We start from the raw sequence: 18,337 nt of genomic DNA, 5'->3' as shown, positions 1-18,337 counted from the left end.
TTCCCTCTTCTTCCCCTTCTCTCTTCCTAACCCCATAACCTGCCAGCTGCCCCCTAGTGGCAATATGTGATACCAGAACATCAACTTGAAATTACTGTAAACACTAAATAGTTCACTAGAAGATCCTGTGGCAGTATTGTCTCCCACATGTGTCCTGGTAGTGGCAGCCCCTCTGAGTCAGAGGCCCTGGTTGGAGCCCCGGAGCACCTTTGTTGTGGGAGCATGAGAGTGCAGTGAGCAGTGAGGGATCTGTTTGCTGCTAGAGCCAGTCCTGAAGGGGAGGGTGGATTATTTTCAGGTGCCTGAATCTGACTGTTGCAGCACTTTGAAAGAGCAGTCCACTTAAAGCTGAAGTAGGCGAGGTTGGAGCAAATATGATTCAAAAAGTTATTTTTATAAAACGGTCGCTATATCGTGACAGTAATACATGAAATGTGTCTCTGTGTCCTCTGGTGCTCCTAACGGCATCTGCAAGATTTCACAGACCGGAGGAAAACAAGCAGTCAGAGCTGATCTGAGGTCTGCTGTCCAGCTGCTGTCTATGAGAGCTGGCTGTCAATCACTCGCGAACTCCGACCAAACGGTCAAACTAGGCAGCGCTGATCAAATATGAATCAATATTATGTTACGTTAATGCCTATTTCTCTCCTCAAATGTTTTCGGAATCATCTTGTAGTGCACCGTTTAGCTGTAAAATGAGAAAGTTTGTGACCTGGCAGCCATGTTGAGAACAGTTGAGGAAATACCAAGCACCACCCACCAGCTGTAGTACAGCCAATAGAACACGCAACAGGAACGCTCTCTCAATGAAATGACCTGTGATTGGTCAAAGTCTCCCGTCACAGGCTAGATGTTCTAAAGCCTGAAAACAGAGCCATGAGGAGGAGCAGAAGTCTAGTTCTCTCTCAGAACACTTGAATTACAATATGCTGAAAGGTTATCATGGAATTTTTGCCCAATGATGCCAAAAATATACTGACTACTGCAGCTTTAAGAATGTGAACCACTGTCCTATCCATACTACCACTACAGGTGGTCTGTCGGATGTTGTTATTTCAGCGAGGCAGACCTATGGGCAGAAATATGTCACTAGAGATTGAATTTGAATCATTTATATTATAATATTAATCATTAATTGGTCAACTTGAATAATTGCATAAAAAAACTGAATTTGAATCACATCATTTGAATTCATATTGTTTAACTTGAATAATTGCATTAAAAACTGAATCTGAATAGCATGATTTGAAATTGAATTTATTAGTTTGGAACCGGAGCCCAATAAACTTGAAACTGAATGTAATATTATGAAACTGAAACTGTATCAAATCCAACTCTCTATACTTCCACATTCAGTTCTCACAATTCAAATTCACTTCTTGGAATTCAATTTCACTTTACTGAGACACACATCCAGTCGTCGAGGAAGAGCAATCGAGTGCAGATTCACAGAACTCCAGTCTGTGTAGCTACGTTCTGATAGATGGTTTATTGGATTTAATCCTGAATCCAATAATAAAATATATAAATAAAATAAATGGATAAATGGACCAGAAACCAATTATTAATCATTGACAAAGTATTAACTGTCTTTCTAAATATTGTTTATAGATGCTCTACAAAATATTTATTAAACGTTAAAAAACGTCTTAACGATTTACAAATCATTTCGTAATCATTAACAGATAATTAATATAGTATTAGTTTATTAAATATTGTGTGCAACTATAAACTGTTAAAATAACATAAATGGCAGAAATGATCAGACACAATACATCAGAAAGGTGTGTCAACCATCTGACAAGCAGTCGTGACGGAGTGTACTGGCCACTTCACGTGCTGCTGACTCGTCATGTCTGGTGTTAATTTGTGGCTAGGCCAGGGGTCAGCAACCTGCGGCTCCGGAGCCACATGTGGCTCTTTAGCTCCTCTCCAGTGGCTCCCTGTGGATTTATAAAAATGGAAATGAATAACTGTTTTTTGTTTACATTTTCATTTTTATTAATCATTGTTGTAGGTCTATGGTACGACAGTGCGATGGAGTATTAGGGCCACATTGAAGAAAAATAAATAAATCTGAGATTTCGAGAATAAAGTTATAATATTACAAGAATAACGTCATAATAAAAAGTAGTAATTTTACGTGTTATTTTCTTTTTTTCGCGAAAAGTTATGAATTTATTCTCGTAATATTCCGACTTTTTTTCTCATAAAGTTATGACTTTATTCTGGAAATCTCTGATTTTTTTCCCTCAATGTTGCCTTAATACTCCGTAGTACATTTGTATTTGGGCCCTCACTGCATTAGACTTATATACTATATACTTAGACTATAAACTGTGTTACCTTCATCACAATGCTCAAATGTTTTGCGGCTCCAGACAGATTTTTTTTTGTCTAAAATGGCTCTTTTGATAGTAAAGGTTGCTGACCCCTGGTCCGGACCAAACAGAGTTTATGATGGTGAAAAAGCTAATTTTTGATCTCATCAAACCAGAGAACCTTCTGGTAAACACTGACCCAGATGTCATGTGAATCTTTTATTTAAAACAAAAAAATTAAACTAATCCTGTGATACAACATTGTAAAACAACAGAACAACAGTGACTGGTGTGTTGATGTGTTACATCATGTCTGCCTGTGTGTTTCCTCCCTGCAGGGGTTACTTTGGAGAGAAAGTGGCTTTGTACTACCTGTGGCTGGGCTGGTATACCAGGCTGCTGGTCCCAGCTGCTGTTCTGGGTGTTGTAGTCTTCCTGTATGGACTCGCCTTTTTCAACACCAACCCTCTCATGTGAGTCAGATACTGTGAACGTGATATTATGCAGTAAATGATCTAAAATGTGGAGAACACTGGTCATTTTGCATTGACAGACCTTTATTTATAAAGCTTTTTTTTAAACTGTTTAGAATTCTAGTGGTTGTATGAAAAAATACATCGGGCCTCATGCAAGAACATTTTCATATTCCTCTCCTAAACCTCTCTGATTTTCTCTGTGAGGTTCGTTTGTTCCAGTTTTCAAAGTCAGATTCACCAAACTATCGCTCGTTTTTGCCCCGTAGAGAAAGTATGTTCATGACTCGTACGATAGGTCTGAACCACTTTTGAATTGTATTCGTACCTCAGAGAAAATAAAAAAAAACAAGGAAATAAATGACTCCTATGGGCCACATAAGAACAAATCTGTTAGTGTAATTGGTTCTTGCATGAGGTCCAATGTCTCTTGACTCCTGCCTCTACAACATCTCTTTAAGTGATGTTTCTTACATTCTTAATTAACAGCTCTTCCTGTTAATCATGTTTGTTCTGGAAAAAAAAAGCAGCAGCTGACACGACATGATGGAGCTTTTATTTCTATTTAACCCTTTAATCTTTGTCTCTCTCTCTCTCTCTGTGTGTCCTCAGTAAGGAGGTGTGTCAGTCCAGCATCATCATGTGTCCTCGCTGTGATAAGAGATGTAACGTGTGGCAGCTGTCAGACACCTGTACCTACGCTAAGGTGAACTCATCTCATGTTACTTCATTCAGTTGATTTGATCTCTTCAAGCAGCTGCTGTCAATAGAGCCCTGCATGGGCCAAAAACCTCCAGCCCTAGTCCGACCACAGCCCGACAAAGTATGCAACTTTTCGGCCCGAGTCCGACACGATCACTTTACGCTCTCTGACGTGCACTCTCTCTGATATACACTAAAACACACGCACACACACAGTATGTGCGTGAATGAAATGTGTATGTATAACATTTATAATATAATCAATATAACAATATTTCATATAGTGGCCTATATGTGCAGATGCTGTACCAAGTTACAGCTGCTAATATTGGAAGAGGGTAGCATTAAGGGTTACTGAGCTTACCACAAAACCAGCTGGCACAAGCAGGATGCTGCTTATATTTAGTTGTAAGTGATTAACAAGGGCGTTACCAACTACAGCAGTCCTTATATTAGAGTGATGGAGGAGGTTAGTCCGGACTTTAAACACAAACGTATTCCTGGTTTTATGAGAAGCTGGTTAATCTGTGTTTGTGTGGTAACGTATTTATGATCTCCCGTCTTGATGGGATATTTATGATGTGTTTGTGTCCACACAGGTCAGCCATCTGTTTGACAATGAGGGCACTGTGGCTTTTGCGATGTTCATGGCAATCTGGGGTGAGTGTCTGATATGAACTAATATGATGTAACATGGTGTCTAATGTGTTCTACTCTGTTTAATCTAATGTGGTCTACTCTGATGTGGAGTCGGTCTTTAACTGGTTGTCTCTGTGTGTTTTCAGCCACTCTGTTCCTGGAGCTGTGGAAGAGACACAGAGCCAGATATGTTTCTAAGTGGAAGGTCTATGACTGGTGTGAGGAGGAGGTACTGAAGACAAAACTGAGTCTAGATCCTGTGTAGTTATCTATTGTGTTGCGTTGCAGCTCACTAATGGCATCCATTTCATTTTCCTTCAAATAACCAGGTGAAAGTCACATTGAAATGTATACAAAATATCCAGTTAATATGTAGTAAAATAGTATACACAATATTCTGTTAAAGGGACTGTTTGTAACTTCTTACACGTATAAATCACCCGGGTCAGAGTCCCATGCGCGCTCGCGTGTGGCTATGCTGTTCAGACTCAGACTCCAACACAAACTACACGGAAGCACCAAAACCTCTTGGTTATATCTAGTGAAGCCCGTCTGTTAAGCAGTGTTGGCCGCGGTCAGAGGACGCGGTGGAGACAGTAGCTTTGGTCTCCAGGGCCGGAGTCTCTGCTGTACTCTGCTCCTCTGCTCCTCTGCCTGCCTGCCTTCACTCAGCTCGCTCCACCTCACGTGTTTGCGCGCACACTCCACACTGCAGAAGACTTCTTAGCTCTGAGAATATCTAGTGAATGTACAGTGGACGTTTGTGCAGAAATAACTGCTGCAGCTCCTCCAGACCAACAGAGGTTTCCCGTGTCTTGTGAAGTGACGGGGCTCCGCAGAGAGAAACGTTATCGTCTCCGACCAAAACTCCGGTGTCTCCCCTGTTCCCTCCGGCCGCGGTCGGGAGGCTGAGGCAGGAAAAGCCAACACTAGGATCAGCATTGATTCATGGAGAGACCTTCGTCTGGTCAGCTAACATTACTGCCAAGCAGCTGAAATATAGAGTGATATTGTGCTTTCAGCTGACGTGTGTCGCCTCACTGTGTTGAGCGATGCTCGTTCATGTCTATGTAGAGTGAGCAAGCGCGAGCACGACGATGACTTTCGTTGACTTAACGGCCACAAGTGTCGCTGTTAACAAGCAATTTCTGATTCTTACAAACAGTCCCTTTAATATGTAGTAAAAGTATACATAATATAGAAAACCAAGTACTTTTCTGAAGAAAGTCCTCTCTGCGTGTCACAGCTCTTGTTAAAGCGCTTGATTCCAGGACACAAATGTCGTTGTAATAGACCTTTACTGTATGAGTTGAATCTCAGCCTGTGTGTGTGTGTGTGTGTGTGTGTGTGTGTGTGTGTGTGTGTGTTTGTGTTGACAGGAGGAACTGATTCTGGATATAGTCAATGATCCAAACTGTAACCCAGATCCGTTCAAACACTCCTACTTTCGCAGCACTCTGGTCCTCATTCTGGTAACTCTCATGGTAAGACACACACACACACACACACACACACATGCACACACACACACACACACACACACTCAACGCAGCACTTAAGCATCTGTATTCTGACACCTAAAAGTAAGTGTGTTGTTTATGGAGAGGTGGGTTTGGTATACAGCGTGGGCTGAAGCACTACCTGATGATGGGGATAAAAGGTTCCTAACAAAATGTATCTCCCTGGAGGAGACCTGCACACATCACTAAACTGCTGACTACCTACAACAGTTTAGTTGACTAATTCAGTCAACTAAACTGTGTGTCATAGCCTACGTACATCTACGCTCCGGCACTTATCCTCTAAATTTGCCAATCCTGAATAGTGTTGGCTAGACTTGAGTTTCCCTAGCTGCAGTAGTTCAAAATCCAAAAAAAGAAAAGTCTCGGAGGAAAATGTAGAATTGAATAGTGCGTGGACAGATTAGTTTGCTTTCTGTGGTGAGAAATTAGCAAACAACAAAAAAAATAATTGATACATTTCCAGAACAAACACACTGGAAGCTCCTGCTGAAAAGAGCTTCCAGCCAAATCTCCTCAAGGCCATTCTCCAACGTCCTGCCTCTCGTTTGCACTTGAGTCCTCACTGCATTAGACTTAATAGGCTGTGTTACCTTCATTATGAGGCTCAAATATGTTCTGCGGCTCCAGACAGATTTTTTCATTTATTTTTTGGGCAAAAATGACCCTTTTGATAGTAAAGGTTGTTGACCTCTGTCCTAGAGATTTAACCTGATTGACTTCAAATTTGGTCAGTACAGTCTGAAGACCTTTGTGATGAAAAGTTACCAAAATCTTGAGTTTTCGTGGAACAGCGTTGGCGCGGCGTGGCAGCGAAAGAGTCTTTTGCCAAAAAACTGGAAGTAGATGTATCTTCAGCGTACATTTTCCAATCTGCAAATTTCTCATGCCTGATAAGAGTCTCGGCCTGAGGACATCCAAATGCAAATTTTCCGCTCGTAGTCATAGCGCCACCTAACAGGAAATTACATGTTTTGCACTTTGACGTATTCTGCCTCACATATTAATCAGATCCACCTCAAATTAGGTCAGAATAGCCATAAGACCATGAGACTTTTGAAGAAGATTGTGAAGATGGTGAGCTCTCGTTGAACGGCGACGCCATGGCAGCGCGGCGAATTTCAATGTGTCGCCAAGAAAAAATAAGTCGACTCCACATGGTCAGACCTTTTCCAAACTTCACAGGTTTGATGAGCATCCCAGCTTGAAGACATGTGCTTGTTGAACAGATAACAGGCTACAGAGAGAAAACGCCGCTGAAAACTGTGCACCTTTATTAGTTACAGTGCACGTGTGCAGACACAAACTCCATCAAAAGTCTCTACAGCTGTTAAAGCTGACTGACAGCTGATCCAGCTGTGATCAGCTGCTATTGTCATCAGAAACGGACGTCGCTTCATGAGACGCTTCAGAGGAAACGACTAAAAACATGTCTCTAAAAACACATTTTCTCGTTTCCTCTCTCCTCGCATGGTTTCTTTGCGTCTCCCTATGTATAAGATCAGAGCAATATAGGATGAGATAAACAGTGTGGTTGGACTGCAGTAGAGGTGGTGCGGGGGTGTTGGGGTAGGGGGTAAGGGTACAGTGTTAGCAGGAAGAAGAAGTGACATGTTGCTGTGTTTGTTTGTTGTTCTAGCTGATGCTGATCATCGGTCTCGCCCATGCCCTGGTGGTGTTTCGAGTGGTGGCCGCCCCCTTGATGTCTGAGGGCGCCTGGGAGTTCATCAGGGATCACGCCAACACTGTGGCTGTGATGCTTGGAGCTGTGCTGCACTATCTCACCATTCAGATCATGACCCGGGTAGGTCCTGTATCCTGATGATCCTCATGCTGCATTCACACAATGTAGGTAGAATGGGAAGAACAGGAAAAACACCACTTGTTCTGAGTTGGGGGTGTTAATGCATTATTCCAAGGTGGTTAGCCGCGGTGCTAACCTTGTGGTCACACTGGATGAGCAGCATAAGCTGCGAGCAAACGTTTTCTCTGCATCATCCTTAAACTGGAACATCATCAGACCACCGAGGAAACAGGAAGGTTGACACGTGACCAAACAGCTTCCTGCCGACAATGTAATAACTATCAAATCTCTTGTGTCTTTGTTTGTGTCTCACTCTTTCAACACCACCTGTAGGTCAACCGATGGGTGGCCCTCAAGCTGTGTCACATAGGTGAGAGTAAAGTAGGATCTCTTATTCATTAAAAGATGTAAGAATGCATTGATCTCACTGCAGATTTAAAAACAATAAAGTGCAGTAAACGTATCTAAATACATTCTAATCTTTAGTTTGAGACAAAATCTAACATTTTGTCAAACAGTACTTGAATGCATTTCTGTGTGTGTGTGTGTGTGTGTGTGTGTGTGTGTGTGTGTGTGTGTGTGCGTGTGTGCGTGTGTGCGTGTGTGCGTGTGTGTGCGTGTGTGTGTGTGCGTGTGTGTGTGTGTGATCAGAGAAAACAAACTCATTTGCTGCCACAGAGAGGAACTTCACCGTCAAGATGTTCACCTTCCAGTTCTTCACACTCTTCTCCTCGCTCTTCTATGTGGCCTTCTTCCTTGGCAGGTACTCTGTATATTGTCTCTATATCATGATGATGTAACCTTTGCACATTTCACATGCATGCTCAAAGACATATCGAACGTGATACCAAACCAAACACAGTATTGTCTCTATAAAGTGGCGTTGGTTAGAGATCCAGTTAACTCTAAAGTCCAAGGCCTAGTCCTAGTTTAGCAGCAGCCAATGACAGAACATCCACACCACTGAGATGGATGTGAGGATCCATGATGTGTTTTGAATATTCCACCTTCTCTTCCACTTTGTCTGGAGAGACTCTGGACGCTATGACTGTGACATCATCATACTGATTCCATAGAGAAAATAACTTCAACTCCCAGCTGAGTAGCTACAGCACAACATACTGCATATGACATAATATAATTAAGACTAAGTTGACGCATGAGTACAATTGAAGTAATGTTAGATCTGTGTGTGTGTTAAGGTCACAGTGAAGTCATTAAAGCTACCAGATATGTTCAAAGTCCTGACGGAACTTTAATAGGAATATTTTACGAAATAAACAGGTGAGGTTTCTTTTATATTATAGTACACATAGTCGCTCAAATTTGATATATATTATAAGACATCTACTGCAGATTTCATGACACAGAAATATAATAGGCAGTAACCATTTCATGCCCACAGAACCGTTTTAAATAAGACACATTTCTTCATTCTAACTGACTGATTCTGCTCAGATTTCTGCGTTTTTCAAAATAGATCTCAGTGGTGAACTGATACGTTCCACATCAAGTTATGCCAAACTGTTATTAGGGTCAAGATGTCAGTAGCTAATTTTTTAAAATAGCGACACATATTTGGCCTGGTTATAGGTCAGTGTATCTTTTGGTCATTTGATTTTCCTTTCACAAAAGGGGTATTCAAATACCAAAAAAATAGAGGTTATTTGATTTTTATTTTAAAATAAGGCGTTTTTCTTTGTCACGGTCAAAAAGGGATGAACTAAACTTAAAAAAAAATGGGTTGATTTTTTATTTTCTATTTCTAAAAACAAAAAATAAAATCACCAGAAGACAGAAACTAAAAAAACGCCCGTTTTTTCAAATTCTGCGACCGGAAGTTGCCATTTACAAAGCAAGAGCGCGTATGAGGACGGTGCTGCTGTGTAACTGAAGGTGATGGACATGGATCAGTACGTAGTTTTTTGAAACAATAAAAGAGTGTGTCTCAGGGAAGAAGAAATGACTGCAGAATACCTCACTACGGTTAGAAAGAGCCGTCGCTTGTGTTTTAACGTTTTGTTCGAATCTGTTTATATCTTTACAACTTTACCAAAGTTAGTTTTATTTTTGGTTTTTAGAAATAGAAAATGAAAATCAACCCGTTTTTTTAAGTTTAGTTCATCCCTTTTTGACCCTGATAAAGAAAAATCCCTTGTATTTAAATTGTACTTTTTGTATTTTAAATTGAAAATCAAATAACCACTCATTTTTGGTATTTTAATATCCTTTTGTAAAAGGAAAATCGAATGACCAAAAGATACACTGACCGGTTATAGTGTCTTTTTCCTCCAGCGCTGTTTTCTTTTAATCTCCAGTAACGTTCTCACTTTTTAACAGTTGTACTGTAACCAGCTTAAGTCCAAAGGGTTCAAATGCTGATTGTTTTGTTGTCAAAGGATAAATGGCCATCCAGGGGACTATGTGCGTATCGCTGGATGGAGACTGGAGGAGGTGAGGAGATACACATTCTAGTTTTTAGTCCTTCATACAGCATGTCTGCACCACAGTACCAACCCTAAGACGTCTTCCTGTGTGTGTTGTAGTGCCATCCTAGTGGTTGTCTGACAGACCTCTTCATCCAGATGGCTGTAATCATGCTGCTCAAACAGACTCTCAACAACATCTTTGAGTTCACTGTGCCGTGAGTGTGCCGTGTTTTCATTCAACATCTCTTGTAAGGGAGCAGGTGGTGATGAGATAGAGTCCATCGGAAAAAAACACGGTGTAAACATGTCAGACTTTGCATTCACGTGTGAAATGTTGTGCTTTCCAGCTGGTTTAAGAACTGCCTGAGCAGAAACAAGGCAAAGAAGCTGAAGAGGCAGTGCGGTCACTGTTACAGGAAGGCTTGCCGTGATGAACAGGGCCGTGTGGAACCATGTGACAACTGCAAACTTCGGGACTGGCTGTCCAATTATGACCTGACCCCCACGGATGCCTTCAGTCTGTTCAACGAATTCCTGGAGATGGGTAGGTCCACAGACTCCCCCCTGACACTCACACCTGAAAACCCAACATACTAGTTCAAAGGTGGATTGTATCCTTGCACAAAGTCCCAACAGTACATGACGGAGAAATGCCAGCACTAGGATTAGGTTTAGTTATTATCAGGGCCGGGCTAAGGGTTAGGGTTAGCAGAGGGATGGACTACACCCCAAGAAATGAGCCTGTAATGCACAAGGACAAGTAATTATAAAACTGATGGGAAATAAGGATGGGTGGGGATTCACTGTGTGTATATATAAACTGGAAAAACAAAATTCGGAAACTTGTGTTTGATGGATTATTTCTCTGTTGTTACAATGCTAATGGTCATTGTATTTTACATTGTTGGAAAGCCTGTTTATTTACCTTCGCAATGATATCCAACTTGTAAGGATCATGCATTTGTGGGATGAGCAGCACAGCTGATTATGTGGGTAGCGCCCAAGAAAAATTTGCCAAAATGCTCTGCCAATGGTAAACAGTGTATTCTCATAAGGCTACCAGGAAGCCTGCAATGACTGCCCTTCACCGTCAGGCCCGTTTGCGCTGGCGTCGACAACACAGACAATGGAACCTGAACATGTGGGGGAATGTCATGTTCAGTGATGAGTCCAGGTTCTGTCTGCGAAAGTTGAATGGCAGGGTCAAAGTATGGAGACAACGTGGAGAACGCTATGCTGATTGTTGCACCGATGGAGTAACAGCTTTTGTTGGGGGCAGTGTCATGGTGTGGGGCGGCATCTCCCTCACTGGCAAAACAAGGCTTGTCATCATTGAAAGTCATCTCAATTCAGTGAGATATCGGGATGAGATTCTGCAGCCAGTGGCGATCCCATATCTCCACAATCTGGGACCTAACTTCATCCTCCAAGATGACAACGCTCGCCCCCACAGAGCCAGGGTTATCACAGACTACCTCCACAACGTGGGAGTAGAGAGAATGGAACGGCCTGCCAAGAGTCCACACCTCAACCCAATTCAACACTTGTAGGATCAGCTTGTACGTGTTAGAATGACCAACACAAACACGCTGGCTGACCTGAAACGAATCTTGGTTGAGGAATGGAACGCCATCCCACAGCAACGTGTGACCAGGTTGGTGACCAGCATGAGGAGGAGGTGCCAGGCTGTTGTGGCTGCGTATGGATCTTCCACCGCTACTGAGGCTCCTGACGGTGGATTAAATGAATAAAGTGTAAAATAGCCAATATGTCTTGTTTGTTCCTTGTTACTGATAGAGAGTTCAATCATCCAATCCACCGAACAACTCAAAACAAGAGTCAATACCAACAAGAGAATACACTGTTTACCATTGACGGAGCATTTTGGCAAATTTTTCTTGGGTGCTACCCACATAATCAGTTGTGCTGCTCATCCCACAAATGCATGATCCTTACAAGTTGGACATCATTGCAAAGGTAAATAAACAGGCTTTCCAACCATGTAAAATACAACGACCATTAGCATTGTAACAACAGAGAAATAATCCACCAAACACAAGTTTCCGAACTTCGTTTTTCCAGTTTATATATATATATATATATATATATATGTGTGTGTATATTTGTATATGTATGTGTATATATGTATACATATGTATATGTATGTATGTATGTATGTATGTATATATATATATATATATATATATATATATATATATATATGTATATGTATGTATATATATATATATATGTATGTATATGTATATATATATATGTATGTATATGTATATATATGTATATGTATGTATGTATATATGTTTGGGTATATATATATATATATATATATACATATATATATATATATATATATATACATATACTGTATATATATATATATATATATATATATATATATATATACATATACTGTATATGTATGTATATATGTATGTGTTTATATATATGTATGTATGTGTATATATATGTATATGTATATATATGTATATATATGTGTGTATATATATGTATACATGTATACGTATACATATATACTTGTGTATATATACGTATATGTGTATACGTATGTATATGTATATATATATATGTATGTGTATATAAACATATATACACATACATATATACACATATATATGTATGTTTATATATATATACATATACATATAATATACACTAAAGTCAGAATGTTTGATATAAGAAACAGACGTACTGTTTGCTGTTTTTTGCTAATCTTAAAGTGTGAACTACTTTTTTCAAGCATAACACTGTTATATATTATATTACTATATATATAACACAGCATCATACAGTTGTATGTCAACAACAACACACATTTCTCAAAATGTTGAACTCACTCATAATGCTTTTTTGCACCAGAGGAGGACAAAATGATACACTATATCTTTAATGAATGTTCTTAAAATAATATTTCCATCCTGTCCACCCCCCCCCCCCCCCCCCCCCACCTCAGTGGTCCAGTTCAGTTTCACCACCATATTTGTGGCAGCGTTCCCCCTCGCCCCCCTGCTGGCTCTCATCAACAACGTCTTTGAGATTCGCCTGGACGCCATCAAGATGGTCCGCCTGGAACGGCGGCTCGTTCCTCGGAAGACCAACGACATCGGTGAGCTGTGTGTCTGTTGCTATCAAAGGTTTACACGATATATATTGCAATATTTTCAAATATCCTCTAAGCACTTCATTAATGCTCGATTACAATCAACAATACAGTAAAGTAAAGTATTCACTTTAACCAAATAGTTTTCTGGCAATACGTGCTTTATATATTTTGATAAATACATAACACACACACAGTTTTTAATGGCATGTAATAAGTGTAAAGTATCTTATTGTTATGTTTACCAGTAAGCTGTTATAACATTGCTGATGATAAAAATTATTATTTTCCCACTAGTGTAGAAAGACTCACCAATTGTGAGGTGCAGCCTGTGGCCAAAGCAGTCCTGTCCACTTATTCAGGCTGACAGCTTTGGTTCTGTTAGCTGGACGTTCAGATCGGTAGTTGTGGAGCAGTGGGTCACCTCTGTTAGCTGGTTGGACAACTTTTCTCTCACTGAAATGTAGAACTCCGGTAGAGCTTTCTACGCAAAAAATATACGACCAGGCAGTTATAATATTTTAGATCAAGTGTCTTAAAGAGTCTTTTGAATCCGGGCTTTTCAACTATGCTAACTGGCGTTACGATGTAGTTGTTTACAGCGGCCGTGATTTCTTTCCATTTTGCACTTTTTTTGTCATGTGGGATTGCTTTGAAAAGCGAGGAAGCCAGAGTCATTTGCTTCTGGGCTGATTCTGGTTGCTTTGTTCGGGTACTCGTCTTCTGCTTTCTCCGGGCTTTCTCTCTCCGCTGCGTCCCTCCAAATACAAAAACATGCCGGCCGCATACGTCACACACACTCGCCCAGGAGTCTGTGACGTATGTGAATGTGTCTGAGAGAGGGAGCCGTAGGGACAGAAGGAAATGCCAAAGCGAGTCTCATGCCGGCGGGGCGGCTTAAAAACATTACATGACAATTTGTAGTCGATGTTCACGATATACTCATTTTATACACCGCGTGTGGGACAAGCCGCGATACATCGACTATATTCAACGTATCGTCCACCCCTAGGTGTATATGTGTAACAGCACTGTCTTCTGTCTGCAGGTGTATGTGTGTAACAGTACTGTCTTCTGTCTGCAGGTGTGTGGACCAAAGTGTTGGAGGCCATTGGCGTGTTAGCAGTGATTGCCAACGGTTTGGTCATCGGAGTCTCATCAGACTTCATCCCACGCCTCGTCTACAAGTACCGTTACGGCCCCTGTTCTAACGGAACCACTCACACGCAGTCAGTCATAACACCTGATAACACCTCAGCGGACAATGTTGTTGTGTCTCATCATGATGAGTGATTTGTGGTCTTGTTGCAGCTGCATGGAGGGCTACATTAATGACACTCTGTCCACGGCCGTTGTGACGCACCCGGCAATTCGACTGGACTTTCTTCCGAGACAGATGATCACAGACAACGGCTTCAACGTCACGCAGTGCAGGTGAGAAGACCTCACCGTCGAGGCTCGAAGCATACTGAAAGTGTCTGACACTGGCGTTTTGAAGTACACCTGTTGTTTTAAATGGTCGAACCTGTTGCGTCACCTCACGTTGCCTGTGTCTTGGCCAAAAAGTTGCCCTCGAACACACCGCAAATACTACAGCCAGCGGCCAACTACCACATATGTCCTGCGCCTGAGTGAGATGAAACAACTCTCCATACCGCTACATACCAGCAGGCGGCGGTAGTCTGTATTTGTCATTCAAAAAGGGAAACCAGATGACAGAGGACGGCGGATATACAACCCGTCGTTATGATACGTACATGAAACAAAGTGGTGTTTGCTGACCATTTCCACACCACTCTCACTCACCATTTAGCTTCATTCCAGATGTTCATATCGCTGTGAAATATATCCATGTGTTGGAATGATCAGGGCCTTCTGTGTGTGTCCTCTTGACTTTACTCGTTGGCTTGCTTTCCTCACTTCCGTTTCTCTTCTGGTGCACTGATTCGCTTACGCTGAACAGCCAATCAGAGGGATTTCTCTCACCGACGGGCTACAAAACCTCCAACGCAGGCGGACTAGAGCCAAAAGTGTGGGACACACCGCAAAAACAAGGGCGACAGACGCTCACCGACGGCTCCAAACTGTCCGATGGCTCGGTTGCCTGTTGATGAGGAAGGGTCAATCTCCAACTGATGCATTTTGGAGAGCAGTACATCCGTCTGTATTGTGTTGGATTGCAGAGGAGAAGTCTATGAACAGCATTCAAGCATATGGTTTTATTTCCGGTGAATCCAGATGTTTTGAAACAAGGTGCATGAGGGGTAGCAACGGCATCTTCAGTGCTTGTATGCAAACTGGTATGAGTCAAGTTTATCCTGTAAAGACTGACAGAGCATGTGAGAGATAATTCTCTCCAAATGTTGTACAAAACAAAATGCTAGAGGGTTTTTGTCGTCCCAACAACTCCAACAGAGTGAAACGTCTTCCATCTAGTAGATCGTGTGATGTGAATTTTACATTATCTAGTTGAACCTTCATCCATATCATATTAATAATTTAATGTTATCTACTAAATATTGCAGCAACCTTTTCTTAAAATACTGCTGGTTCTGTGGTGTTGGCATTTCAAATTAATGCCTGCAGTGCGACACCGGAGCATCAACTGACGCACGTTTAATGAGTCAGTTATCACTTTCAGTGACTTTATTCTACTCGGTCCAAACATAACAGAAGAATTAGTCACAGATTTGATAAACGGGACAAATTGTCTCTCTGTTTGTTCCTACAGCTACAGAGACTACAGGAATGATGATGACTACACTCTGACTTCTCAGTTCTGGTTGGTTTTGGCCGTGCGCTTTGCCTTTGTCATCTTGTTTGAGGTTTGTACTCCTGATTGTGGTTGAACAGTGTTGTCCATTTGAACTGAAGATGGCAGTTAAACAGTTTCTGTGTGTGTGTCTTTCCTGTGTCTCTGCAGCATGTCGTGGTGGTGTGTAAATTTATAGCGGCCTGGTTCGTCCCCAACAATCCCATCCGGGTGAAGAACAAGCGGCTGCAGGACAAACTGGGTCGGCTGAAGGACGAGCTACGGTAAGTCAGCAGTACCGCAGGACGGAGGTCAGGAGATGAAGCTGATGCCGGACTCTGCCGGACCGTTTTTGTGTCAAAATATTGATTTCTTCAGTAAGTAGCCGTGTAATAAGCGGGATAATGTACAGCTAGAGGGTCATTGTTGTGAAAGAATCCCCTTCAGGACGATGAGAGACCCGCTCCACATCGCGTCTATGTGCGTCGCCATAGACGCAGCAGCCTGTAGTTACTGTAAACGTTGAGTCCATGGGCGGAGTTAAGGACTCAAGGACTCCCGGGGAACATAGTTCAATGGCTCAGCTGCCATTTCAAGTGGCGAGTCCAAACAGTGGATCTCCACCTTAAACCCAGCTGACAGATTGACCTTCTAACAACATCGTTTTGTTGTCATTTCAGTGAAAGGAAACGCAGCGTATCAACAGACGTCTGAGCTCCTACAGCTGACCTCAGAACTGCCTACATCGATGAGTCCTGACGGGTTGAAGTGTCGAAGTGACAGATGATGTCTTCTTTTTTATCATTTCTATTCGCTGTTGGAATACTAGACTGGACTGGACTGTACGGTTGTGTGAGGTTTATTTGTCAGGTTATCGTTGGACGTGCTGACACGTCATCACACAACCGCTAAACAGCTAAAAGTCGTGATGTTTTTATATCGAAATGTGAGAAATTAAATTGTCATTTAATGTTGTCGATAAGTTGTTGTTGTTCCATGAAGCAGGGTCACTTGGTTCTCTTGGTAAAGGAATAGTTCAACAGTTTCCTGCCCAGCGTTAGATGAGAACATCACTACTGCACCTTTTACATGATTTCAATGAACTCCACAATGAATGTGTTCAGTCTGTCCCGATACCCACACTTACATTCTCGAGCACACAGTTTTTACGACTGCACGATTTTGAAACAGGGTTAATTTTGTCAAAACACTACACACAATTCACACAATCACATACACACAAGTAACAGAACACCTCCGATCAGCCATAACATTAGGTCAGCATGGGCACCCTGACATATCATCCTTACACTTGCCCATTTGTTCCGCTTCCAACACGAAGTTCAAAGTTCAAAATGTTCCCTTGCTGTCTAATATATCCCCCCCACTGCCAGGTGCCATTGTAACCAGATAATCAATGTTGTTCACTTCACCTGCCAGTGGTCTTAATGTTATTAATGTTATGGCTGATCGGTGTAAATCCCAATTTTGTCACCGTGTGGCACACACATGGTTCATACGATCTGATTCTGTTCAAACCAGTTACACACCGCTGAAAAGTAAAGTACATGAACATATTGACCGAACACAAGGCCAGTACTGCACACTGATGACAATATTTAATTCTGTCCACATCGTAAAATCAGTCGATACATCTGTGCATTTTGCACCGAAAATCAGAACAGAAAATATTCTAAATATATAATATAGAACATAAACATAGCAAAAACCATTGTGGAGACAAAAAAAGAAAGCACCTGTTGCCTTTTTATAGCGCTTACGCCTGATTGGTGGGTTTACGATTAAATACCTAAGTGTGTAAAAGTGTGAGGCTGATAATGTGCTTCTATATGAGTTGTGCTTTATGTGTCATTTTAGTGTGTTACTGTAAATGATTGTTCATGCACTGCAGGAAGTAAAGTTTGTTTGAAGTCAGAGAAATACCAACACACACGCCACCTCGGAGCTCAGTGTATCCCACAATGCACCACAGTCTACTGCTCCACATCAGTCCAGCTGTTGGTGGTAGGCTGACAAGTTAATGACATGCTGGATTCAGACTGAATGTTGTTATATATGTCCAAGCACCAGACAGTTATAACAGAACCGTCACTGACGGTCATCACTTAATATGAAAAATCTGCTCTTCTTACAGTGTTTCTGAAAGCATACCTCATATTCTCACAACTCTACACACAGAAAAAGCAAAACTTCCCACATTTTCTGCAAAATGAAACTGCATTCAACACTAGGGATGCGCCGATACAACATTTTTTCAGACCGAGTACAAGTACTTACATTTGGGTACTCGCCGATACCGAGTACCGATACGAGTAGTACTTCTCTGTGCCAAAAGACCCTCGTTAACAGCCAGCTGGAGGGTGTCAGCAACACACGGCAGGCTGGGGAGTCCAGCATACGAGGCGGTGCGCCGCGACCAGCTCTAGGTCAGCTTAAGCCCGGGGCACATATACAATGCCAGGAGAGCGTGGCAGCTGCGTTGTGTGGTGGCTGCGTGATACACGTGTCTGGTGTTCACACTGGCTGCGTGTGTGCTGCTG

General features: G+C 41.8%; 1 protein-coding gene across 1 annotated transcript in view; it reads left to right on the top strand.

Moving 5' to 3' along the window:
- Positions 1-17,713, top strand: part of LOC119481608 (anoctamin-9-like) — a 30,734-nt gene extending 13,021 nt beyond the window's left edge. Inside the window, 17 exon segments of the mRNA XM_037758715.1 lie at positions 2,660-2,794; positions 3,407-3,500; positions 4,096-4,156; positions 4,282-4,364; positions 5,515-5,619; positions 7,295-7,459; positions 7,793-7,829; positions 8,111-8,222; positions 9,859-9,913; positions 10,006-10,103; positions 10,236-10,432; positions 12,878-13,030; positions 14,109-14,253; positions 14,336-14,458; positions 15,756-15,849; positions 15,948-16,060; positions 16,457-17,713. Coding sequence (XP_037614643.1) covers positions 2,660-2,794; positions 3,407-3,500; positions 4,096-4,156; positions 4,282-4,364; positions 5,515-5,619; positions 7,295-7,459; positions 7,793-7,829; positions 8,111-8,222; positions 9,859-9,913; positions 10,006-10,103; positions 10,236-10,432; positions 12,878-13,030; positions 14,109-14,253; positions 14,336-14,458; positions 15,756-15,849; positions 15,948-16,060; positions 16,457-16,490 — 1,804 coding nt within the window. The 3' untranslated portion in view covers positions 16,491-17,713.
- Positions 17,714-18,337: the final 624 nt, after the last annotated feature.

Source organism: Sebastes umbrosus, chromosome 2 (assembly GCF_015220745.1).
Source record: "Sebastes umbrosus isolate fSebUmb1 chromosome 2, fSebUmb1.pri, whole genome shotgun sequence".
NCBI lineage: Eukaryota > Metazoa > Chordata > Actinopteri > Perciformes > Sebastidae > Sebastes > Sebastes umbrosus.
Note: the sequence above shows the minus strand (reverse complement) of the source record. Positions and strands in the feature narration are given on the sequence as shown.